Below are 24,895 nucleotides of genomic sequence, written 5' to 3'. Positions count from 1 at the left end.
ACGCAGTGTCCAGAGCTTAATATCACAAAAACGTGTCACTTTTAATGAACCAGCGTTTCCAATAAGCTTAGGCAGAGCATACACTCTGTGGGTGATTAACATGGACAGATGTTTATTTCCAATGCAGGTTTAATTCAGTTATGAGCCTACTTGCCTGTTTTTTCTTTGTAATAACTGTAGTGCAATTTCAGACTAATATTTTAAAGCTAGGATCAACTTGACACCTCAAAAAAGCTTGGGTATTTTAAATTTCCTTCCTTTCAATGGGTCAACATGACAAATGTGGTCTATTCTAATTACCAAAGTTTTCTTGGTAGAGTGACTGTGAGGTCTGCTTCAGCTGCATACTAAAAACTGCAACCCTAATCCTTAGTTGTGACTCAGAAATCAGATTATTTCTTGGGAATACTGTCTTCAACTTTAAAAAATAATTCAGCAACATGATGCATCAAAAAGAAAACTTAAGCGTCAGAAGCCTGGTTCTAGTCCTAACTCTGCTATTTACTCTCTTGGTTCTTCCTTCAAAAATTTGACCCTTCTCACAAGCTACCACCTGGTCCCAAACATCTCCCTGGATTAATCCAAAGCTTCCTAATTGGTCTCTGTGTTTGTTCTTGCCCCACTACTGTCTATTCACAGGAACCAAAGTTTGAGTAGGTCACTCCATTACTCAGAAACCTTCCATAGCTCCCCATTTCTTACAGAGCAAAGGCTGAATCCTTACAAAGGCCCATGAGGCCCTCCCTGGGTCCCCTCCTCAGCTCAGTAGTATCATCTCCTCCATTTCCCAGCTCTGCTCCAGCCACTCCGGCCTGCACGCTCTTTCTGCAACAGGCCGAGCATGAGTCTTCCCAGACCTTTGCACTGGCTGTTACCTCTGCCCAGAAAGCTCCTCACCCTTCACCCATGTGACACTCCCCTTACATCCTTTACATTGGTTCAGGGCCATTTGATCCCTTAGGATCCCAGACCATCTTACATTTATTTATTTACAGCTCCCTCTATAACACGCTCTCCTTATCTGCTTTATTTTTCTTCCTAGCACATATGTCTACCTGATGGTTTATGTATTTTACGTATTTATGTGTCTTTTTTGCCCCACTAAAATATAAACTCCCTAGGCCAGGAGTTTTTGTCTCTTATTCAGCCACTCTAACAGGAATTTCCAGCAGAGGGCGCTAAATAAGCATTTACAGAATCCACATTAACCGACAGTTTGTGGCCGTGGGCAAGTGACTTCACCTTTCCAGGTCCCAGTTTTCTCCAGTATGTATTGAGATGGTTGAACAAAAATTTCTCTCAGGACCTTCTAGTTTTAATATTCTATGGTTCTAATATTCCCAGCTACTTCTGGGAAATACATTGAAATTAAAGGATATTCTGTCTGGCAGGATTATAAAAAATTGTTAAACACATGTATATTCTGCTGATAATTACTTGGGACTCTCATCTTTTAACCAAAGACTCTGTAAAGTATTAAGCTTCAAGAAATACTGAAATTCTAAGTTACTAGTTAAATAATAGAAGCTTCCATTGACTGACATTTGTAAAAAAAAATTTTTCAGCCAACATATTCAGTTTTCTAATTGATTCTGCTTATTGGAAATATTTTAAGATTTCACAATTTATAAATGTTATGCTTAATCATAAATGGAACTACTGTGGTGCACTGAATAGAACTGTGTGTTATGAATGCAGTTTTGTTTCATAATATTAAATGATTTCTTTTATGAAACATTCCAGCTCCTGATAAACCATTGCCATTGTTCTGTAAATATATCTACTAATACAAGTGGCATAAAAGAAGGGTTACTCAAGACACTGAACACTCCTGGGTATATTTCAGACAGTGTTATTTAAACTGGTGCCAAGACCATATATAGGATTATAAAGTAGAAATAGTTTAACATAATGCCAATTGAACTTTGTTCAAGTTAGGTTGACTCAAGAGAATTCTCTAAGGAAAACACAAGAGAAGCATTTATCAGAAATTATGGTATTTAGCAAGTTATACCTCAAATTCTTTTTTATGAGTACCCTTTTGTCCTGCTGTATTGAAAGTAGTAAATCAGATGACTAGGAGACTACATCATTTTTTGAAATTGAGATTAAATTTTCCTACAGTGAAATGCACAGATCTCAAGGCTACAGATCAATGAGTATTGACCAGTGCATACACCCATGTAACCCAAACCCCTATCATTTTTCTATTTTTTTCTTAAACTTATTATTTTGCGACAAATATAGGTTATAGGCAGTTGTAAAAAGTAACATGGAGAGAGCCCCGTACCCTTTAGTCCTTACGTCAGCAGTAACATCTTGCACAAGTACAGTACAACCTCAGAACCAGTATGTTGACACTGATGCAGTAGAGGTACAGAACATTCCCATCCCCCAGGATCCCTCACATGGCCCCTTTATAGCCACACCTCCTCCCCTCAGACCATCAGTCACCTCCTTAGCCCCAGACAACCACTCATCTGTTCTCTATTTCCATAATTTTGTCATTTCAAGGATGTTACATAAATGGAACGATAACAGTATGAAACCAGTTGAGACTGGCTTTTTCACTCAATAGAATTTTTTGAAGATTTATTCAGCTGTTGCACATGCCAACAGTTCCTTTTTATTGCTGAGTAGTGTTCCCCAGTGCGAATGGACCATCCTGGCTTAATCATTCCACCTGGTGAAGTGCCACTGAGTTGTTTCCAGTTTGTGGCTCTCACGAATTCAGCTGCTATCAACATCTGAGTACAGGTTTTTGTGGGAACATAAATCTTCACTTATCTGGGAGTGCAACTCCCAGGAGTTCAATTGCTGGATCTTGTAGTAGCTGCATGTTTAGTTTTTTAGTTTATTTTTTTTTTAACTGACAAATTGTTTCCCAAAGTGGCTGTACCATTTTCATTTTCCCTCTGAGCACTGCTTTCAGTGCCTCCCACAAATAATGGTAAGTTGTTTTGTCATTTTGCTTCCTTCAAAATATTTCAAAATTTATCAAAATTTCTCTCGAGACTCCTTTACTACCCATGTGTTATTTAGAAGTGTGTTGTTTAATCTCCATATATTTTGCGATTTCCCAGCTATCTTTCTGTTCTTGATTTTTAGTTTAACTCCACGTTGGCCTGAAGACATACTTCTGTATGAGTTCTAGTTTTAAATTTGTTATGGGGTTACTTATGGCCAGGGATGTGGTTTATCCTGGTGAATATTCCACGGGAGCTTGTGAAGGATGTGTAGTCTGCTGTTGTTGGATGAAATATTCTGTGGATGCCAATTAAATCTGGTTGATTGATGGTGCTGTTCAACTCAACTATGTCCTTACTGACTTCGTGCCTGCTGCATCTGTCGATTACCCAGAATCTCCAACTACAGTCGTGGCTTTGTCCTCGCAGTTCCATGTTTCTCCTCGCTGTTCTGTCTTTCTGCCTTGTGTATTTTGCTGTTCTGTTATTGGGTGTATACACCTTAAGGATTGTTATATGTTCTTGGAGATTTGACCCCTTAATCTTTAATGCCCATCTTTATCTCTAATAATTTTCCTTGTTCTGAAGTTGGCTTTGTTTGAGATCAATATAGCTGCTCCAGCTTTGTTTTGATTATTATTAACAAGGCATAGGTTTCTCTACCCCTTTACTTTTGATTTATCTGTGTCTTTATAACAAAGCAGGTTTCTTGTAGACAACATATAGTTGAGTCTTGATTTTTTAAATCCACTTTGTAAGTCTCTATCTTTGAACTGATGTATTTAGACAATTCACATTTAGAGTGATTAGTAGTATATTTGGATTAACATCTACTATATTTGTTACTGTTTTCTATTTGCTACATTTGTCCTTCATTTCTTTTTTAAAACTCTTCTCAGGGGAGGTTATAGCCCAGTGGTATAGCCCATGCTTAGCATGCACGAGGTCCTGGGTTCAATCCCAAGTCCCTCCCCTAAAAATAAGTAAACCTAATTATCCCCCCAAATAAAAAATAATTAAGTAATACAAATAAATAAAAATTTTTAAAAAAGAATCGACTGAATACTAAAAAATTTTTTTAAATGATTCCATTGTCTCCTTAGTTTATAAATTATTCTTCTCAAAAAATGTCTTAGTGGTTGCCATAGAAATTGTTAACATACATTTACAACTAATTGAAATCCACTTTCAAATAACACTGTAGCATTTCACAGGTAATCTACGCATGTACCTTGCAGAATAACATTCCCAGTTGCTCCCTCTCATCCCTTATAGCTTTGCTGTCATTCATTTCACTATCCAGAAGCTATAATCTACCAATACATTGTTGCTATTTTTATTTTGAACCAACAGTTATCTGTCAGATCAATTAAAAATAAGAAAAATAAAATATTTTATCTTCATTTATTCCTTGTCTAAAGGTTCTTACTTTCTTTAGGTAGATCTGAGTTTCTGACCTATATAATTTTCTTTCTCTCTGACGAACTTCTTTTAACATTTCTTGTGAGGCAGGTCTACTCACAACAAATTCCCTCATTTTTGAATGTCTGATGGAGTCTTTATTTCTCTTTCACTCTTGAAGGATCAAATAAACTGGTGGTTTTTACCCCCCCTCCTCTTTAATATTTCATTCTATTCTCTTCTTGTTTGCATGGTTTCTCACGAGAAGTCTAATGTAATACTTATCCTTGTTCCTCTATAGATGAGATATGTTTCTCTGAATACTTTCAAGATTTTCTTTTTTTCTTTGGTTTTCTGCTGTTTGGATGTAATATGCCTGGGTGTGGGTTTTTGGCATTTATCCTGCTTGGTGGTCTCTGAGATTCCTGGATCTGTGGTTTGGTATCTGTCATTGATGTTAGAAAATTCTCATACATTATTACTTCACGTATCTTTTCTCTTTTCTCTCTTTCTTCCCCACCCGGTATCCCTGCTACGTGTATGTTCCCCGTCTGTTCACTCATTAGTCCTGGGACATAGGTTGTTTGCTCCGAAGGCCCTTCTGCTGTTTCATGGAAAGCTGGCAACGTTTAGTAAAATCCTCTAGCTCAGGAGGGTTCAATATCCAAACCTTGTCTCCCCTTTGTGGGCAGCAGCTGAGAGCTTCACTCAGCTTTTTCATCCTTTCAGCTGTTGCTTCCCACAGTGCTCCGGGCAGACCTTCCTTCCCTCAGTGCACGGTAAGTGAGTGGAATGTGTGAGTAGATTCGGGGGCTTCTCCCTCTGTGGTTCCTTGGTTTCCAGGGTTTCACCCTTCTCTCCAGCCACCCTGGCACTTCCAAAATCCTTCCTCTGATGCCTCAAACCAAGGGAAAGCTGTAGCTTTCTGTTTGAATTTTAGTTTACCTGCACACAGCTGGGGAAACCCTCAGGGAAAAGCTTCTCTCTGTGGAAAGCACTCAGTGCAATTCTCTTTTTTCAAGGAGCACATTTCTTTCTATTCTGCTTGCTTTTGGTCATTTTTCCAGAGTCTTCAACTTGTTGCTTTTTAAAACTAACTTGAATGGAGTTTACAGTTGTTATCTGTGGGAGAGGTAGTTCATTTTGTTCCTCCATTACTAGAAGTAGAACCCAGGAAGCTATCTTGACCTTTTTGATAAAAACAGCAAGGTAACCTTTTAAGATATAGATATTACCCCTTATTTCCCTGGATCACTAGTAATAAAAAAAAAAAAAGATGTCGTGTGTTTGCTGTGTGCTCTGAAGGGCCCATTAATATTTTCCTACTGAGAGTAAAGAGTCATGAGAGCCACAATTTTCTGTCTTAGACACTTGTATTTTGGATTTAGGAATTTCTTCCAGCAGGACACACAAATACCTAGACTTAATCCTGGCCTGTTTTTGCAGTTTGGAAGAATGTTGGGAGGACTGTGCTTCAGTTTCTGCTTTTATTATCAAAGCTAATAATTGAGGAAAGTACCCCTGCCAGCTGTCTCTTCTTGTCTGGTCCTTTGTGTCATCAGAAACAGCTCTTGGTATTAATTAGCTAGAAATAATGATTCACTTCTGGTAATCCTGTCCAAGTTAGAGACCATGATAGATCACACCATCATTTGCTCCCCTAAGTTGGAACACCCAGCCTTGCTGTTGCGTGTGGGCAGGCGTGGAGGTGGGTGGTTCTCTTCTGTTCCGAGGGTTTCCTCTGAGGTGGGCTTGCATTCTGAGATGTGTATTCACAAACACCTTTGCCATTTGTGAGTGTGAGCCGACTTCTCTCCTGGGGGAGGAGTGAGAAGGGCATTTGCTCTGACTCAGAAGAGACTTCATGCCACGTGAACCTCCATATTTCGTGGTTCTGGAGCCCAGAGCACCCTTCTGAGGTTAGTAAACAGCAGTGTTCTGACCACACAGGCTGGAAATACATGTGTCAGATGTGATTTTCTGCTTGTGTGTACCACCAGGGCAGGGGCACAATAAAAAACACTCTTGTTTTGAAAATATTTGTTTGCAACATTAAGAGATTGGGCCTCAAGAGCGTTGGTAGGGTATAATGTTTAATTTTATATAAAGGTCAGATCTCGTGTGGACAGAACCTCCTCTGGGTGGCTGTAATCTAAAATGGGGAAATGTCTCCTCTGCCCTAAGGAATCACATGGATTATTTATAAGGATGGAAAGTGACTGCCCAGTTTTCTTAGCTACTAATTTCTCTTCCTTACCTGATTGGACCTCATAATTTGGCCATCTCCTCGTCGTCTTTTTTGTCTACCCCTTGGCTCATCCTGCATCTATTCCTAAACCCAACCTTATTTTCAGCCTGTTCCGGCTGCTTGCAGTCTGAACCTCCAGCCTCCTGAGAGATGCTCCCTCGTGCCCATTTCAGCCAGTAGGGCTTCTGTGGAAGATCCTGGGAGACAGTTTAACACAGTGGTCCTCCATCTTTTCCCCCACGCTGATAGACAGGATAGATCTGTTTCTCCACTTGACAAATATTTATTGAACTTTGACTCAGGTGTGTTAGAGGCTGGGGATCAGGGATATAAAAAAAAAAGATATGTTTTTGCTTCCATGAAGCTGATATTCTAGAAGGAATTAGAGCTAAGTAAGTCCGTGAAAAATACTAGTGCAATGAGTGCTTTGATGTGAGTGTACAGGATATTGTAGGGGCACACAGAAACACCTGAGTGTATAGGGATCAAAGAGGGGTTCTAGGGGAAGGGATATGCAGGCAAAGGCCTCAGGATGACTAGGAGGGGAGGAGAGCCAAGTAGAAGGGTCAGTCTCTAACATCCCCATGCATGACATGGCCAGGAAGGATCCAGGATTTTGCCCAACCTCCAACTACATCCTCTACCCACCCTTTTCTCTCTTGGTTAAGAGAGTATATAGACCATGCAGTGAGCAGTAAAGTCATTGTGGGGATAAATACGAATCTGCTCTTGTTAAAAAGATAAATCATAAATTATTTATAAATTGTTTGCCAAGAGTCCAGGTATGATCCATAGTTGAGGAATGCACTTCAGAAATTAATGTAGCAGACATGGTGCCTTATACACAGCAATTAATAAAGAAAACCAGGAAAGTCATTAGAAAATGCACCCCCTCCCAAAGGTAACCATTGTTAACAGCGGGGATGCATTCTTCCAGTTTTCTTTTCTTTCCGGCTATATATTGTTAAGCGTGTAGAAGAGTCTTGTGCAATATACGTATAATTGGTCCTTTTCATTTAATAGATCATAAACATTTCCCAATGCCATTAAATGCTGTTCTACAACATTATTGAAATAACTGGATACTTTTTCATATGATATATTTATTTAATTAGTTCCTCTTTATTTGGCATTTGGAGTGCTTCCAAATTTTTATAAACAACATTCTCATATCAGAAAAGTCTGAGCTGTGTAACTAAATCTTTCTAGCTATGGAACTTTTATAAGGTGGCTCTTATATTTCTTAAGTTAAATTTTAGATTCACTCATATAATGGGGTAAGTGATACAACAAAAGAGAATTTTTTTTTAATAGTTTGAGAAAAACTTGGTTGTGAAAGCCGCAAGAGTAAAAAGAAGCATTACAATTTTCTTTTTTAAAAATCTGGATAAGGTTTTCAATTTATGTTCGCATGATAACTTTATCATTTGTTGATATTATTTGCCGAGTTTCTGTAGAACTTTGAGAAATAAAATGAAAAGCCATGGATATTAGGTTTAGCTATACAATTAAAATCATAATATTGTCTTAAAATGTTTACCATCAAAAACATAAGAGAGTAATTAAAGAGAAATTACTTTCATAACTTGTAATTGAATTTGGTAGATAATTAATACTTTCATGTAAATTCAGCGGGAGGGGGATCTTGAATTCCTTCCAAGTTCAGGTTAGTTATTTAAAGCATTTTAAGCTACATAAACTTCTTACTGCTTTTCTTATTATAATACTGTCAGTGATAACATGAGCTTATGGACATTGGAGAATTCTTAGTTGAGTCTTAGGGATATATGAATCCTTTAAAATGTTACTTTGAAAAAGCTGAAATACTATCATCTCGTTAACATCCATCTGATTTGGAATTTCTCTTATATCTCTATTTCCCCGAGAACAGATACGGTTTATGCTACCTTGAGGTCATTAGTAGTTAGATCAAAGAGAAACTTCCTGCAGCGCAGATACTTGAAGCAACCACCAAAGAAGCTACGTACACACAGTTGATCTTGAGGGAAGTGCTGAACGTTTTGTAATTCCATCTGGGTCCTCAGTTCGTTTTGCCTGAGTTAATAGGACTGTTTGGCAGTCATAGCCAGCTTAGAGCAGGTCCGTTCCAGGCTGGCCCTTGTTTTTCTCTCTGGCCTAATTTTCCAGACTCTTCCCCGTCTCTCTCATCCCCAGTCACGCTGAGCCTCCTCTGGGTGCTGTCCAGACTCAGCGTTGAGGTTGCCTCCCTGGCCCTGACGGCTGGGCTGCTTATCAGTGATTTGTGTTCCCACAGGTCACCTTTCCACTTACCTCACTGTTGTCACTGCCCTGGCAGAGGTTCCATCCTGGGGTGACAGTGGGAGGCAGGACCACGTGGGCTGAGGCTCCAGGTACCTGGCACCTGCTCCGTTGTCCCATCACACTTCACTTACAGAACACAATAAAATCAGAGATAAAATCATTAAGCATTTCAAGACGGCAGTGGAGGCATTAAACCCCAAGAACGAGGCCTTGCTACTTAACGTAGATTCATTTCATCCGCCTTCTACAGATGTGGAAAACAACTGTCCTGAAAGACTACGTTACCAGCCAGGTATCACGGAGCTGGGATTTGAACTTGGTAGATTGTCCCTGTAGTTTCTGCTCTTCACCCTGTGGTTTTTGAGTCAAGGCCAAGACTCACGCTCTGGGAGGTTGGAGGTACATGGAAGGAAGCCATTTCTTGGTGCTTTTCCTTCATATGTGCTGCTCAGGTGGTGAGTCTCAGTTACCCCGGTCTCTGGTCTCTGCTGAGGGCTGATGGTGGCTCACCTAACAATAAAAGCAGCTTGTCATCTCTTTGCATGGTTCTCTTTTTAAAAAAGCTTTTCTCATTACATGTGGAAATTTTTTTTTAAATATTAACTTTACTGTTTTTTAAAAAAGTAGATCTGTATTTCATGGCCATCCAGTGGCCATGAAAATTTAAAAAGAGAATGGAATAGCAAGTGAACAGCAGCTGTTCATTAAGTACCATTATAAAAACATGAATCATGCCATTACCGTTTATTTCTGGTGTGCAAACACACCGGTCCACAGCGACCAGATGGGCGATGTCACAGGGCAGGGACAACACGAAAACCAGACAGCACTTGTCCTTTCTAAAGGGGGAGACTTCAGTGAGTTCCAGCTCCTCATCGTCCCTGGAGAAGGCAGGCCCAGTTGTTAAAGAGAAGCCCAAGATCTAGCTATTTATGTAAAAATTCCCAATTTTTAACTGTAGGCAATTAGCTTAAAAAAAAAAAAAGATCTCTGTTTGGGCCCTAACATTTCCATGAGCTGGATTTAAGCCACAGTAAGCACTCACTTGTGACCTTTGGTTTATTCGTGGTTATTGCCAGCTGGGCCCTGTGCTAAGGCTTTCCTACTGGTTCCTACTTCAGTCTCCAATACGACCCCAGGATGGTTAGCCCTCCCATTGCATAGACGAGTAACAGGCCCAGAGAAATGACATGATTGCTTAAGGTCCCGTGGCTGGGATTTGAACTCAGCTCTTGCTAACTCAAAACCAGTGGTTTTTAACTCCTGTACTTACTGCCCACCACGTGGCATGTAAGATTCATTCCATTCAGAAGAAAAATATATTGAGTTGCTAAAATATGCCAGAGACTGTTCTCCGTGATCAGGAAACAGCAGTGGATACTGTCCTCATTGAGGGTGTGTTTGTGAGACTCTAATGAAGTAGAGAATTCAGAGGGTAGGGGTTTGTTCTGAGCGACAGGATTTGATGCTGTACCCCGTGTCCAGCTGGCATCCGGATTTCTCTGTGCTTCTGTCCAGCCTGGCCCACTACTTCGCTTCCAACTGTTTAGCTCAGTATTTACTCCCTCATCCCTTCCCTGCACAGATGGCCTGACAACAAAGCAATGTGGCCTTCGACTTGGTCTTGGGAACATGACCCTCAATCCCAGACCCCACCCCTTCCCAGACATGACCCCTGGCGGGGATGTCGCATAAAACATCTTGCTTATTAAATTTGGGGATACTTGTGTTGTAAAAGAAAGGACAGTCTCATCCCAGCCAGCTACTGTTCTGTCTAGAAAATCATGACATACTCTTACACGCTAAGTTTTGGAGTTTTATTTCTGTTTTAGTCCTTTTTGTGTGTGTGTAAGTCAGACTTATTGAGGTAAAGATTAAATAAATTGAGGTAAAATTTTAAAAATTAAAAGGGTTAAATTCTCCCTTTTGAAGTGTGTACCTCTTTGAATTTTGACACACACATTCAGTCTTGTAACGTTCATGATAGTCAAGATATAAAACATTGCTATCCCCTCAGCAGTTCCCTCCTGCCCCTTTGCAGTCAGTCTCCTTCCCTCATCCCCAGGCCCTAGACACCACTCATCTGTTTTCTGTTCCTGTGGTTTTGTTTTGTCCATAATGTCATATAAATGGAATCATATAGTTTGTGGCCTTTTACTTGCTGATTAGTATTCTTAATTGTTCTTGAAGACAAATATCTCCTTCAGTGGCAACATTAACTTTGAAATTCTAATGAAAACCAGTGGGAAATAATGAGTCCTGTTAGAAACCTTTGTCTTACAAATCACTTTCAAGAGCAGGCCAATGTCATTGCATGAAGGATGCCTGAATTCAGTAGCATCTATTGGTTTATGCATATATTTCACTGATATATGAGATCATACATAGCCAAAAGAATGGCTTTCTCAGTGATGGGGAGTAGGGGTGGGTAGAGATGATGGAACCAAAGAATTACCTTGGGAATTTTTGCTTAACGAGTATGTCATTCCCATTTCACATAGAGAACTACAGATAGAAATGGTTCAATTCCATGCATATTACTAGCATTTAATCAGTGCTGCTGCTGAATTAGCAAGACCAAGGACCATTGGAATTGCATAAAAAATTAGTGTTCTGGGGCACCTTTGTGCATAGATTGGAATTAGCTTACCTGAGTGAGTCAAAGACAACAGTTTGGTGAAGAGGGGAGAGAAATCATTTCAGGCAGGTTGAACAGCACATGCAAAGGCCCTGTGGCATTGTACTACATCCAGGTTAGCATAATCTCAGGGATGACATTCAGCTGTTTGCACTGGTCAGCCCCTCAAGATGGTCAGTATTCATTCTGACTGATGAGAGCCTGGGCCTTACCAATTATTATATGTTTTTAAATTATCCCCACTTGACTATGTCCTAAGGCCAGCTAGCCTCAAGCAGTTAGGCTGTAGCATACTTGAGCCCGACTAGAAGCATGAGCCAGAGGAAAGCCACTTGAAACCAGAGACTCCTGTCCATAATGTGTGTAATGGACTGAGAACCACTGCCTACAAAGATCTTTAGAACTGCCAGGCCTGTATAGCTTAACAATAACAAGTGCCATGGGCAAAATTTGGGTCCCCACAGTCCTTTTTCTGAGGCCACTAAGAAAACAAGCTGAATGAAAACCACTTATAAAAATGCCTAGCATAAAGCAGATTGTCACTTAAGTATTTATTGATCTGTTGGCAAAGGACACATAGGCATCTCTGTTATTTACTTTTTTTTGAAGTTGTGTCTCTGATCAATACCTGTTTTACTAAAATAGGTTAGGTTTGGTTTAACAGAACTTTATTTAAACAAGCTCTAACTTTAACAATGTCTTATAGTAACCTATAATGAAAAAATATAAAAACGAATATATGTATGTATATGTATAATTGAACTATTATGCTCTACACCAGAAATTGACACAACATTGTAAATTGACTATACTTCAGTTTAAAAAAAAACACCTCTAATTTTGCAAATAAGAAAGAAAGCAGTTTGGCTAAAGGACCGAGCTAGATGGTGAATGCAACTGTGATAGAACTCAAGTTTATAAATTCAAAGTGAGTTCACTCTCTTGCTTTAATAAAAGTAAATGCCTTCTCTCCCCACCCCAACCCCACAAATGTGTTTGTGCTCCTGGAAGCAAGGTTGATTAAACTGCTGTTTTCAGGTCTCAGTTCAGAAGGGTCCTGGTTTGGCCTACAGAAGCAAATAAATATCACAAATGAAGTGGATATAAAAAGAAAAAACCCACACACCTCATTAAACTTCAAGACAGCATCTCAGAGAGGCTGATATCCAACAATTTTATGATGCCATCATCAGGGCAGGCCCTCAATCTATTGCCAGGAGCTCCCTGGACCTATATATGTGGAGGGTAAGGTCCTGATGCTGCCTACTGATTTTCCGGGATAAAGAAATTGAATTAGGATTAATCTAGGTGTGTGCTATCCAAGTGCTGCCAGATTGTTCTTTACGGCATAGACAACTTCCTTTTATTATATTTTCCTCTGACACTGGTAGGAAGAATAATTTACAGAGTGTTACATGTCTGGTTTTTATGACAGAAAAATGGGTGCCTGCTCTGATTTCATCAAGAGAAGGAGAGAAAAGTTCAGAGCGTTCACTTGGGCAAACAGCTGGATTCCTGGCTGAGTGCTTTTGCAGTTTAATTAGGGTGAGTTACATAAAATGTAATTTACACTGAGCTGCCTTCTTGCAAAGGTAACTTAGACTTTCTGCCTAATCTGAGCCTTCAAAATGAAACTGAATGGAAAGGTAGAAATCAGTGGATTTAAAAAAATAGCTTTTTTACCATTTTTGAATTAACAAAAGAATAAGTGAATGAATAAAATTTAGCTGTTAAAATCTTCTGAATGGAAAGCATCCCCACCTCCCCCCCTCACCACCGACATGCCTTTGATGAGCCCATGGCTTTGTGTTCAGTTAGGGCAAAAGTGACTAACAAAGTAGTCAAGGGCCTAGTTTGGGGTCTGACATTAAACAGACCTTGCAGGTGCCAGAGAATTTCTGGAAAAACAATAGCATTCAGGCAGGGAGTCTTTCTCATTATCAAAGAGATGCCATGGCAACATCTCCACGAAGCTGTGTGTGGGCGGATAGGACTGTGCCAATGTGCGAGTTCACCCTGTGTGTGCTCCTGTGTCTCAGTTCACCCTCCCTTGTAAATCCTCATGTAACTATATATATTCAGTCACATATGCTGAGATCAGCTACCCCAAAGCAGCTTCTAATTGGTACGTCAAGCAAACAACAAGGAGTGAAGCCGAATAAATTTATCAGTGAGGAGGACGAAGTCTGCACACAAGCCCACGCTGTATGAATGAACCTATGAACAGAGAGGCTTAGAGATCTCTACAGGCATGGAGCTCAAGTGGGAGAATCAAGAACAGGAATCACTGTAAAAGCCAGCACTTGGAGAGAGATTTGATTCTTTCTGCAGGTCGAACAAAATTGAAAAGACTTTTCAATTTTGTGATTTAGTTTTGATTACACAAGATTCGGAGTAACTACAGTTTTTACAATTTAGTTGCTTCAGTAGGTGCCATCAACGGTGTTTTGAGGATTTATAAAATATCCTTTACCTGTTTAGATGTTATAGCTGGTTGGACATGAGTTGGGAGAATGGAGGAAGAAAAACTAGGAGAATGGGAAGAACATCTATGGGTCTATTTTTCTCTGCCAGAAACTTTGATGTTGGCTTTACACATGTGCTCATTTTACTCCTCATGGTAATCCTTTGAATACTTGCAGAAACGTCTTTAATTTCTTTCTTTCATGTATTCATTCAACAAATGCTTGTTGTGTACTTATCATGTTTCAGTACAGGACTAGTCCCTGGAATATAATGTTGACCCAAATAGGTATGGTCCTTGCTCAGGGAGTTTAAATGTTAAAGGGAACATGCATATTCATCAAATCACTGTGGTAAGTTGATACATAATGAGAATGGAGGTAAATGAAACTTTGAGAATATTTAATGTGGATCAGAGAAGCCTTTTTAAAGAAGTATAACTTAGCTGAGATCCTAAAAATGAATGGGAAATAACTGAACAAAGTGAGAAGAAAGCCTGTTCCAGGCAGATGGAAGAAAACATGTGCAAATGTCCTGTGGCAGGAAGAAGTGTAATGATATGAAGGAACACATGCTAGCCAGTGTATTACTTAGGGTTGTTTTTTCATTTCTTTTAAAAAAATTTTATTGATTAATTGAGTTACAATTGCTTTACAATATTATATGTTTCAGGTGTACAACATAATGATTGACAATTTTTAAAGTTTATACTCCATTTATAGTTATTATAAATATTGGCTATATTCCCTGTGCTGTACAATATATCCTTATAGCTTATTTATTTTATACATAGTAGTTTATGCCTCTTAATCCTCTACTCCTGTCTTGCCCCTCCCCTCCTCCCTTTCCCCACTGGTAGCCACTAGTTTGTTCTCTATATCTGTGAGTCTGTTTCTTTTTTTGTTATATTCATTAGTTTATTTTTTAGATTTCACATATAAGTGATATACAGTATTTGTCTTTGCCTGGCTTATTTCACTTAGCATAATACTCTCCCAGTCCATCCCTGTTGTTGCAAATGGCAAAATTTTATTATTTTTGTGGCTGAGTAACATTCCACCTGGTGTGTGTGTGTGTGTGTGTGTGTGTGTGTGTGTGTGTATCTTCTTTAGCCATTCATCTGTTGATTGACACTTAGATTGATTCCATATCTTGGCAATTGTAATAATGCTGCTATGAACATTGGGATGCACATATCTTTTTGAATTAGTGTTTTCTTTTTCTTTGGATATATACTCAGGAGTAGAATTGATGGATCATATACAGTAGTTCTATTTTTAGTTTTCTGAAGAACCTCCATACTGTTTTCCACAGTGGCTGTACCAATTTACACTCCCACCAACAATTTACACTCCCACCAACAATTTACAAGGGTTCCCTTTTCTCCGCATCCTCACCAATATTTGTTATTTGTGGTCTTTTTGATAAGAGCCATTCTGACGGGTATGAGGTGATATGGTGGTTTTGATTTGCATTTCTCTTATGATTAGCAGTGTCGAGCATCTTTTCATGTGCCTGTTGACCATCTGTATTTCTTCTTTGGAGAAATACCTGTTCAGGTCTTTCCAATTTTTAATCAGGTTGTTTGGTTTTTTTGATATCGAGTTTTATGAGCTGTTTATATATTTTGGATATTAACCCCTCTAACCCTTAATGGGACTAATAGGAGTTTCCTCAGCCCCTTTTAACCTTATTGGTTAAATCATTTGCAAATATTTTCTCCTATTCAGTAGGCTGTATTTTTGTTTTGTTGATGGTTTCCTTTACTGTGCAAAAGCTTTTAAGTTTAATTAGGTCCCACACTTAGGGCTCTTAATTGAAAATAATAGAGATCAATTCTGACCAATTTTTGCTCAAAAATAATTTATTAAAAGACTGGAGAGCTTATAAAATATCCTCAAGTGCTAAAGAAGCAAATCCAATTGTAATATCCAAAATAATTCTATGGAGCTTGTGCCCTGAAGATACCATTAACACTGGCATCACTGGTACCATCAATACTGGGCCCTCGAAACTGGACACCGCTACTCCTATTGCCACCACCCTCACAAATGAATGGATTACTGCTTCCTTGGTGTTAGTTGCTGAGTGATATTCACTCTGGTGTGTCTAATGGGAGAGCCTAGTTTACATGTCCATACTCTAGCCACAAAGCAGGCTTGGAAAGCAAAGTAGACATTGAGATGCTCAGCTTCAGGCTCTGCTTGCCAGAAGGAATTCCCTTCTGCGGTGACCTTAAAGCCCATTATGTCATTCCACTGGTGACTACATAATGTGCAGTGTTCTGAAAACTCAAACTCTCTAGGAAGTTCCCCTTAGTTGAGGGAGGGGTGTCACTGTGATGCATGTAGGCCTCTGGGAATGTGGGCTTCCTCATGTACACGCATGTGACTTTAAGACCTGTTCACTGTGCTGTGTATCAGTTATCTATTGCTGCATAACAAACTACACCAAGACGTAGCCACTTAAAACAACAAAGATTTATTATCACACATAGTTTTTGAGGATTAGGAATCAGGGAGCATCTTAGATGAGTGGTTCTGGCCCAGGGTTTCTCACAAAGCTGGAATCAAGGTGTCAATTGGGGCTGCAGTCATCTGAAGGCTTGACTGGGGCTGGAGGACACATTTCCATGGTGGCTTCTGCACATGGCAGAGAGCAGGAGCCCTTGGCTCCTCCTTTGGCTGTTGGCAGGAGGCTTCAGTCACATGCCACACGAGCTTCTCCATAGGCTGCTTGAGTGTCTTCATGATGTAGCAGCTAAGTTGTCCCAAAGCAAGTGATCCACAGCAAAAAACAAGGCATCAGCCACGATGTCTTTATAATCTAGCTTCAGAAGTTACATATCGTCACTTCTGCTATATTCCATTGGCCATACAGACCAACCTTGATACAGTATGGAAGAGGACTACACACAAAGGCATGAATACGGAAGTGGAATCACTGGGGATCAGCCCAGAGGTGGAATCACTGAGGTGAGACTGACTGTATGCATTGCTTTGTCTTGCTGATTGAGTGCTTCTGGGCACATCTGAATTTATTGCTGGGTAAATCAGAAAACAGTGAGGAGAAACTCACTTTCTCTGTCACATGGTCATCAGGTACTCAGTCACTACCGATGTCTAGTGGCAGTCCAGGAACTGTTTCTCAAATGGAAAATAATTACTTTTTTTTTTAAGTTTATGGATTTTATTTATTTAATTTTTTTAACTTTTTTTATTGAGTTATAGTCACTTTACACTGTTGTGTCAAATTCCAGTGTACAGCACAATTTTTCAGTTATACGTGAACATATATATATTCATTGTCACATTTTTTTTCTCTGTGAGCTACCATAAGATCTTGTATATATTATTTATTTAATTTTTTTAATTGAAATATAGTCAGTTTACAATGTTGTGTCAATTTCTGGTGTACAGAATAATTACTTTCTAAAGAGGGGATGGTTTTATTTCTAAACCCTTCAGAGCTGTGCCTGAAGTTCTCCACTTGGGGCTTGCCTTGGGCTCCTTAGCATGTCCTGACCTGCCATAGTCACTCAGGTCTCCTTGGTCAAAGGGACCAAATGGCAGAGCTGCTTGTACAGCATCCTGAAGCAGCTGAAGAGACTTCTCTCAGTGTGGGTCCCACTCAAAGCTGGAACATAGGAATGGGTCAGAGCAACCCAGCTAGAAGAAAACAGTAGGACAGATCCAGAAAGTGGCACATTCTGTGCAACTGTGAGGGTGTACTGCATCCCCTCATGGGAGAAAGAGTTTTCTTCTGGCATTTTCTGTTTTTTGTTTGTTTGTTTGTTTTTAGGATAGATTTTTATATAACACCCCTTATATCAATAGTTGCGTACAAAGTTCTGGAGACTGTTCATCTGTTCTGCTAGAAACAGCTATTGGACCAGCAATTGCAGTTGCCGTATCACTTGACTAAGCTAGTACCATGTTTCTAAGACTTAGTTATCTTTTATACTAACAGATGATGTGATTAAGAAGGTGAGACAATAGGAATTTCTACCCCAATATCTTGCAAAAGATCTTTAGTCCTTCCCAGCATGCAGTGTGGGTTTGGGTTTACAGTTTTCAAAGGAAGAGGGAGATCCGGGGACTTCCTCTGGTTTCTTCCTACCGTAATGGACCTTCTTCCTCAGTTCCTTCCAACTCTACCCTCCACAGTAGAGTAATAACCTTGAATCAGTTGGAGTCTCTCTAGAACCACCATGAGATGGACTTGAGCCCATCTTCATTTACCACTTGACTATCACAGGTTCCCTCTCTGACTGATGATTCTGGATTCTAGGATTCTGGGACCTTAGGAATTAGTGTTAGCTTAGAACCCGTGTTTGATAATCCCCAAGAAGTCTGCATAATTACCATTCCCCAAAGTCCATTTACCATGGTAAGTGGCCACGGTTCCCCTTGGCCAAGGCTAAAGGGAACCTTAGTGTGTGTACTTGGGATGATCTGCAGGATTTTTTCCTTACAATGTCCCTTCACTCAGGGCACTCTTAAATCTCTGAATTAAGTAAATCTGGATGAGGTGCTGTAGCAGACATTCTGTGTCCACCCATATCCCTTTGGGTCCCTTTTATCATTTCTGTGCACCCTCCCCTGGTTTCTGGGTTCTTCTGCTTCTGATGTCCCATGTCTGCAACTGTCTTCAGACGTCTGCCCTTTGGCTGTTGGAGCCACAATGGTCACATGCACAGAGAGCAGGAAGCGCCTGGGAGCTTACGACCCCTTCCCTCCTGGGGCTTCTAGTCAAAGACTGGTTGGAGCAAGAGTGTGAAAGCCCAGCGTCCTTGCCTGGAGTTGGGACAAACGCTGAGATAATTTAAACCCCAGACTTCTTGGGGGATCAGGTAGAGGCTGAGACTTTGTCTGAAATTGCACCTTCCTTGGTTTCTTTCCCTTTCCTTTCATGCTCCCTCTTGCCTTACCAATTTTTTCTGGGAGCACTTCCTTACTTGCATAGAAATCCTCATTTCGGAGTCTGCTTCCAAAGTGCTTGACCTAAGACAGGAGTCTTAATGACTGTGGTGGCCCAGGTCTCTGTTCCACAGACTTCAGTTTTGTTTGTTTGTTATACTGATCACGAAGGAACCAAGTAGACCAGCCACTTATTTCATTTCTAAAGTGCTCATGACCAATGGCCATTGCCAAAGGTTCTCATGGGTCAGACTATCCTAATACTTTGGTCCCACAAGCTATTCAGTAACCACTTCCGTCTTGTCTCTGGGAGTTAAATGCTGCTGCTAGATTTTATCTACCTTGGAATCCCAGCATTGTCATTGAAATCAAGAAACTCATTTCCATCTCAGAGTTTCCCAGCAGCATACTCAGCCTGTGGAGAATAGGCCCTATCATTGCTTTTGAGGATAGTGGCAATACTTTCACCAATGTAATTCTAAGAGCTTGGTAAAGGAAGTGTATTCTGGGTTCTCTTAAGGTATGTAGAAGATGGATGAGTGGGATGCCCATGATAACTCCACGTCAACACTCCTGTATCCCAAGGCATTGGATCCTTTCCCTCTATCCTTACTACTCAAAGTGTATGAGGACTAGGCGCACAGGCATCACCTGGAGCCTGCTAGAAATTCAGAGTCTTGGACTCTCTCCCAGACCTTACTGAGTCAGAATTTTAACAAGACCTCCATGCTGTCCATGTGCCCATTAAAGCTTGAGAAGCACTAATCTGCAGTTATGCTAGTGAATTTCTGGCATCTCAGCATCTTGTAGTTAGGCCACCTCTGAGCCCAGGTATCAGTCACCTAATTGAAAACACAATGAAAATCACTTCCACCTGCTCAGCCTGGCATGTGGGATTCAGAGTTTCGGGTACACACAAATACCAGTAAATTCAGCCTCATCTAACATTATGTTTCTCTCTCCTTGGTCTAGACCCATATTCTGCAAGTTATTGAAAATAAAAATTAGCAATGTCTTGCATATTTTTTGGTGTTTCATCTCCTGGGTTTGTCTTTGTAATTATATCTCAGGCCATGCTGGTATTGGAAACTGGAATCTACTCAAATGCCTAGAAACAAATATAAGGGTGGCTGAGCTACATCATAAGAAGAATGGGTTCACTTAGCAAGGTACCTGCCTCAGCCATGATCTTTAGGGGTCCTCAGGCAGGGAAGGGATAACCTCTTCAGAAGGGAAGAGAAAGGCTCCTTCTGCTGGGTTTGGATGCTTCTGAGGCATTCAGTTCCTGCAATATATCCCCTTCATCCAAGCCGCTGTTTCCTGATTAATGCCCCAAATTTTACACGAGAATGAGTGAGGCTGTGAATTAAACCAATGCTGTAATTCAACAACCCATAGCTGTGGCCATGTGACCAGATACCTACCAATGAGAGGTGAGAGAAGCTCAGCTGTTAGGCTTTGGGAAGTTCATCCTTGCTCCCAAAAGAGATCCAAAGGAAAAGATAGTTTCTGTTCTTCCTCTGAAATCTGAGTCTACAGATTTTTTTTTTTTTTGGTGGGGGGAGGTAATTAGATTTATTTATTATTCGTAGAGGAGGTACTGGAGATCGAACCCGGGACCTCATGTTTGCTAAGCATGTATTCTACCACTTGAGCTATTCCTCCCCCTTTCTGAGTCTAGATGTGTTACCTAGCACTGCTTCAGCTCACTGGCTAGCATCTTGAGCAGGTAGACATCACTGAGAATAACCGAGAAGGAGAGATGCCAGGATCCTGGGGCTTTGGAAACATTGCTGAGTCTTTGATTCCACTAACCCTGGGGGATGTTTTGCTTCTGTACTTCCTAATATGTGAGATGACCTCTTTTATAACCTTTTTAGCCTATTTGAGTTGGGATATTTGTTACTGCGGCTAGAATCTGGACAGAAGGGGACAAGGGTGCCCTTTTATACCAGATCCCACAGCTAGTAAGTGAGAGGCCCAGGATTTAAGTTGGTCTGAAGGCAAAGCCCATGCTCTAGGACTGTTACCCTGCGAATGGAAGGAACATTTGGGTTCTTCTTACTTGTCTCTCGTAGTTCTAGGGTAGGCGACGGCAAGGGCCAGATAGTAAAGATTTTAGGTCTCTATCCCCATTACTCAACCCTGCCATTGTTGCAAAAGTAGCCAAGACAATATGCAAATGAGAGGGTGTGGGTGAGTGACAATAAAACTCTAGTTAACAAAACAGGCGGTGGGCCTACGGGGTTGTAGTTTGCTGACTCTTGTAACAAAGTAAAAGGTTGAGAAATAAATTCTGGAATTAGGTCCTAGGTTTTAATTACAAATAACATGATATGAAATAGTGACAGTCTGATTTTCGTGTTTGTAGCAAAATGTGACATTTCAACATACAGCTAAGTCCTATGTTGCATTTTGAAAAGTTTTTATCTACATCCTTCAACAGCAGGATTTGGATCAACATAATGTGAGTAGATTTCTAAATACCGACTAAGAATGGTTTGCAAATGAAGCATTATGACCAAGTGTCCTTTTCACCAAAGAATGTTCAAATAATCCTGGATCACCAGAGCTTTTGACTTGTTTTACAGTGACTGTCGGTGAATTAAATGTTCTTTGTTGGGAGCCTGTAAGGTTTTGGGTCTCTGGGAAGAGGAACATTGATAGCCTTCTTTATTTGGTCTCTATCTTAGAGCTTCCAACTGTAATTGAAGGGTGTGTCAATGAGGGTCTGGATCAGAGTGTCGACCAGAGTTGGGGAGAGAGAGGTGAGACTGGAGACTCTGAAGAAATAAAGAACAGAGCTTAATGATGCTGCAGTAGCTGAGGATAACGCAAAATGAAAGATGCTTCCATTTTCTGCACAGTGAGCATTCTTAGGGGAGGCACATTTTAAGACTGATTTTCCACTGAGCAGAGTATTTAGTATTTCAACTTAGCCATAATACAATCAGAAGTGCCACTTATCTACTGGCTTTGATGAAGGCCAGCTCTGGCCTTGGCTCAATGCATTTGTGCCTGGCCCGTGCTCCTCAGCCTGGAGAGCGTTTGAGGTCCTGGCTCCCACCCCAGGCTGGTTTCCTGGCACTCCCTCTGAGTTGGCTCATCTTGTCTGTCATCACTGGAGAGAAGCCCCCTGGGGCTGTTGGCCTGAGCAAAGGGGACCCCTGACGTGCTGAAGCCACCCCTGCTCCCCACATGTGGGATGAGGCCCCCATCATTGAAGGTTAATTCCAGCCACAGGGTCCTCCACTAGCTCAGGAGGGAAGGTCACAAAGCGAATATGACAAGCGTTTCATTTTTATGGGATGCTTTCTGAAGCCCGTGCTAGAGAAGAGATTTCAAAAGACAAAACAATTAGCTGCACGTCCCAGGTGTCAACTCGGCGAAGCCACAGCCTGGAAGCAGCCACAAAGCTGGGGGCCAGGCCGGGCGCACAGAGCAGCTGATTTCAAAGGAGATTCTTAGACAGAAAGTCATAACTTATTCATGCTTTATAAACACACACAGGCATGCAGGTCCCTTAAACGCAGGACGCCACTTCACTTCAATTAACAGCAAAGCAGTGCCCTTTGCAGCACAAATTCTGCCTGCTGCTGATGTACAGAGTGTCTGCAAGGAGGCTGTCGAGCCCAAAGCTCCAGTGACCAATTTGAACACAGGAAATGCTGGCCTCCTTGACCACCGGAAAGTCATTTTGGCTATGGCTGGGTTTTTCTTCATTTGAAGTAATTTGTAGTAATAAACAGAGAGTCCTAGAATCTGAGCATTCCTTGATAGGTAAAAAGAGGTGCAGATTAGAAATAGCAAACCTGCCAGAGAAGGTGCGGCAAACTCATTATCTCATGAGTGGATGTTCTGTGTGGTCGGAATGAAGTGCTGGCTGTCGACAATAACCTTTTCCCGGGACCTCAGTCCAACACTCCATACAGCTGTAGGCATTCGGATGGAACAAAACACCAACATTAAAACCACAGCACACCTGGCAACCAAGTAGGTCTTTATTGATAAAGCTCTTACACGTCCCTGTTGACATGGCACACCTCAGATACGTCAGAGAAATAGCCTGGAGACCACGCTTTACCCTAACAGTTATCAACTAGAATTGTAGGGCTGCACGGCTTTTTTTAGAGATCACTTAGTTCAGTGACTCTTAGCTGGAGTAGTGTGACCCCACTCTCCCCTGCCCCCAGCCACAGGGCATCTGGCAATGTTTGGAAGTGGTTTTGGTTTTCATAATGACTGGGGCTGGGGTCTTTATAGAGCCCAGGAGTTCAGGGACGTTAAACATCCTATCACCATGAGCAATTCTACCCAAGAATAATCGTCCCAACTCAAAAGTCCGTGGTGCTCAGCATAGACTGATTGCCACATTTTTAGAGATGAGAAAGCTGAGCCTCTGGGATAGGAAATCTTTTGTCCAAGATCATCTAGGTTAGTACCAGAGCTAGATCTAGGACCTGAGATTCCTGACTCCTGCTTCAGAGTATCCTTTGTTGAGTTTCCAGCAACCACACTCATAAAATTAAAATCAGGAGTGTGTCTGACTAGTAGGAGAGCACTATAGGACAGGAGGATAGGGTTTTAAACCAGGATTGCCTTGGAAAGAGCCTCACAGCTCTGCATAAAACTGACAGGGTACCTGCACTCAGGGGTCTCACCTGCTACAATCTACCATTAAGAGGAAAAGGCACCTGCACCCCAGTGTTCACAGCAGCACTGTTTACAATAGGAAGGCATGGAAGTGACCTAAATGCCCATCAACATATGACTGCATAAGGAAGTTGTGGTATATGTACAATGGAATGCTACTCAGCCATAAAAAAGAATGAAATAATGCCATTTGCAGCAACATGGATGGCCCTGGAGATTGTCATACTAAGTGAAATAAGCCAGAAAGAGAAAGAAAAATACCACATGATATCATTTGTATGCGGAACCTAGAAAAAATGGCACAAGTGAACTTATTTATAAAACAGAGACAGATTCACATAGGAAACTAACTTGTGGTTACCAAGGGAGAAAGGTGGGGGTGGAGGGATAAATTGGGAGTTGGGGATTTGCAGATACTGACTACTTACGTATAAGACAGATGAACAGCCAGGTCTACTGTATAGCACAGAGAAGTATATTCAATACCTTGTAATGGCCTATAATGAAAAAGAATATGAAAAGGAATATATATATATGTATGTGTATAACTGAACCACTATGCTGTACACCAGAAATTAACATATTGTAAACCGACTATACTTCAGTTAAAAAAGGCCAAGCACCTGCATTAAAATTAATTAATTGGTTAATTAAAGTTTTTTTTTTTTTTTTTAAAGAGGGCAGCCTTGGTGAGCAGGGATAATGATGGAGAGCCTCCTTTATCGCCAGGAGGAGGAGATGCTGTAAGAGGTTATCTGGGCGAGGTGCTTCCGGGAGGAAGAGCCTCCTGCCCATCGTCTGGAGTAGAATTTGCTGGGCTTCACTCAAAATAAGAATGCACAAAGTAGTTGGCTCACTCACAGTAGATAATGGGCATCTGACTTTTTACATGAATTTTTTATTAAGACACACACAAATAAAAACAAACACCGAAGCACTGAAGTGGGGTGGCGTCAATTTCTCAGATGAGCCAGAGAAGGCAAGTTGTTTAGCAAGCCTGCAATTTGCTGTTGGTCGCTCCAGCTTGAAAGGCTTGGCCTGCCCTGATGCCCCCGTACATTGTACCTCCCGTGCGCATATCACATTCTCCTGCTCTGTGATATTTATGCACATTTAGTTGCCCCTGTTAGATTGCAAGCTCTTTGCCTGCAGGGACTCTGTCTTGTCACTGTAGCCTCTCATGCCTCACACAGTTAGGCAGACAGATTTTTCATAAAGACTTGTTGCTCAACCACTGAGCCGAGGCACTCACAGGTATGGGGATCTTTCTGTTTGCCTTTCATTCTTTAAGGTATCGAGTAAGTCAGGAGTCAGATAGTGGAGT

General features: G+C 40.9%; 1 protein-coding gene across 5 annotated transcripts in view; it reads left to right on the top strand.

Moving 5' to 3' along the window:
* The window catches only part of SKA1 (spindle and kinetochore associated complex subunit 1), a 41,877-nt gene extending 17,438 nt beyond the window's left edge, over window positions 1-24,439 (top strand). For 4 of the 5 annotated variants that reach the window (XM_072952225.1, XM_072952227.1, XM_072952226.1 and 1 more), the window contains exons 9-10: window positions 16,880-16,974; window positions 24,249-24,438. In XM_072952225.1, the coding sequence (XP_072808326.1) occupies window positions 16,880-16,925 (46 nt within the window). In that variant the 3' untranslated portion in view covers window positions 16,926-16,974; window positions 24,249-24,438. Of the gene's footprint in view, window positions 1-16,879; window positions 16,975-21,289; window positions 21,386-24,248 lie in introns of all 5 variants that reach the window. The other variant, XR_012065735.1, reaches the window with a different exon arrangement.
* The last annotated feature ends 456 nt before the right edge of the window (window positions 24,440-24,895 follow it).

The sequence above is a fragment of the Vicugna pacos genome, chromosome 30 (assembly GCF_048564905.1).
Source record: "Vicugna pacos chromosome 30, VicPac4, whole genome shotgun sequence".
Taxonomy (NCBI): domain Eukaryota; kingdom Metazoa; phylum Chordata; class Mammalia; order Artiodactyla; family Camelidae; genus Vicugna; species Vicugna pacos.
The sequence above is the reverse complement of the archived record's forward strand: the minus strand, read 5'-3'. Positions and strand labels throughout refer to the sequence as shown.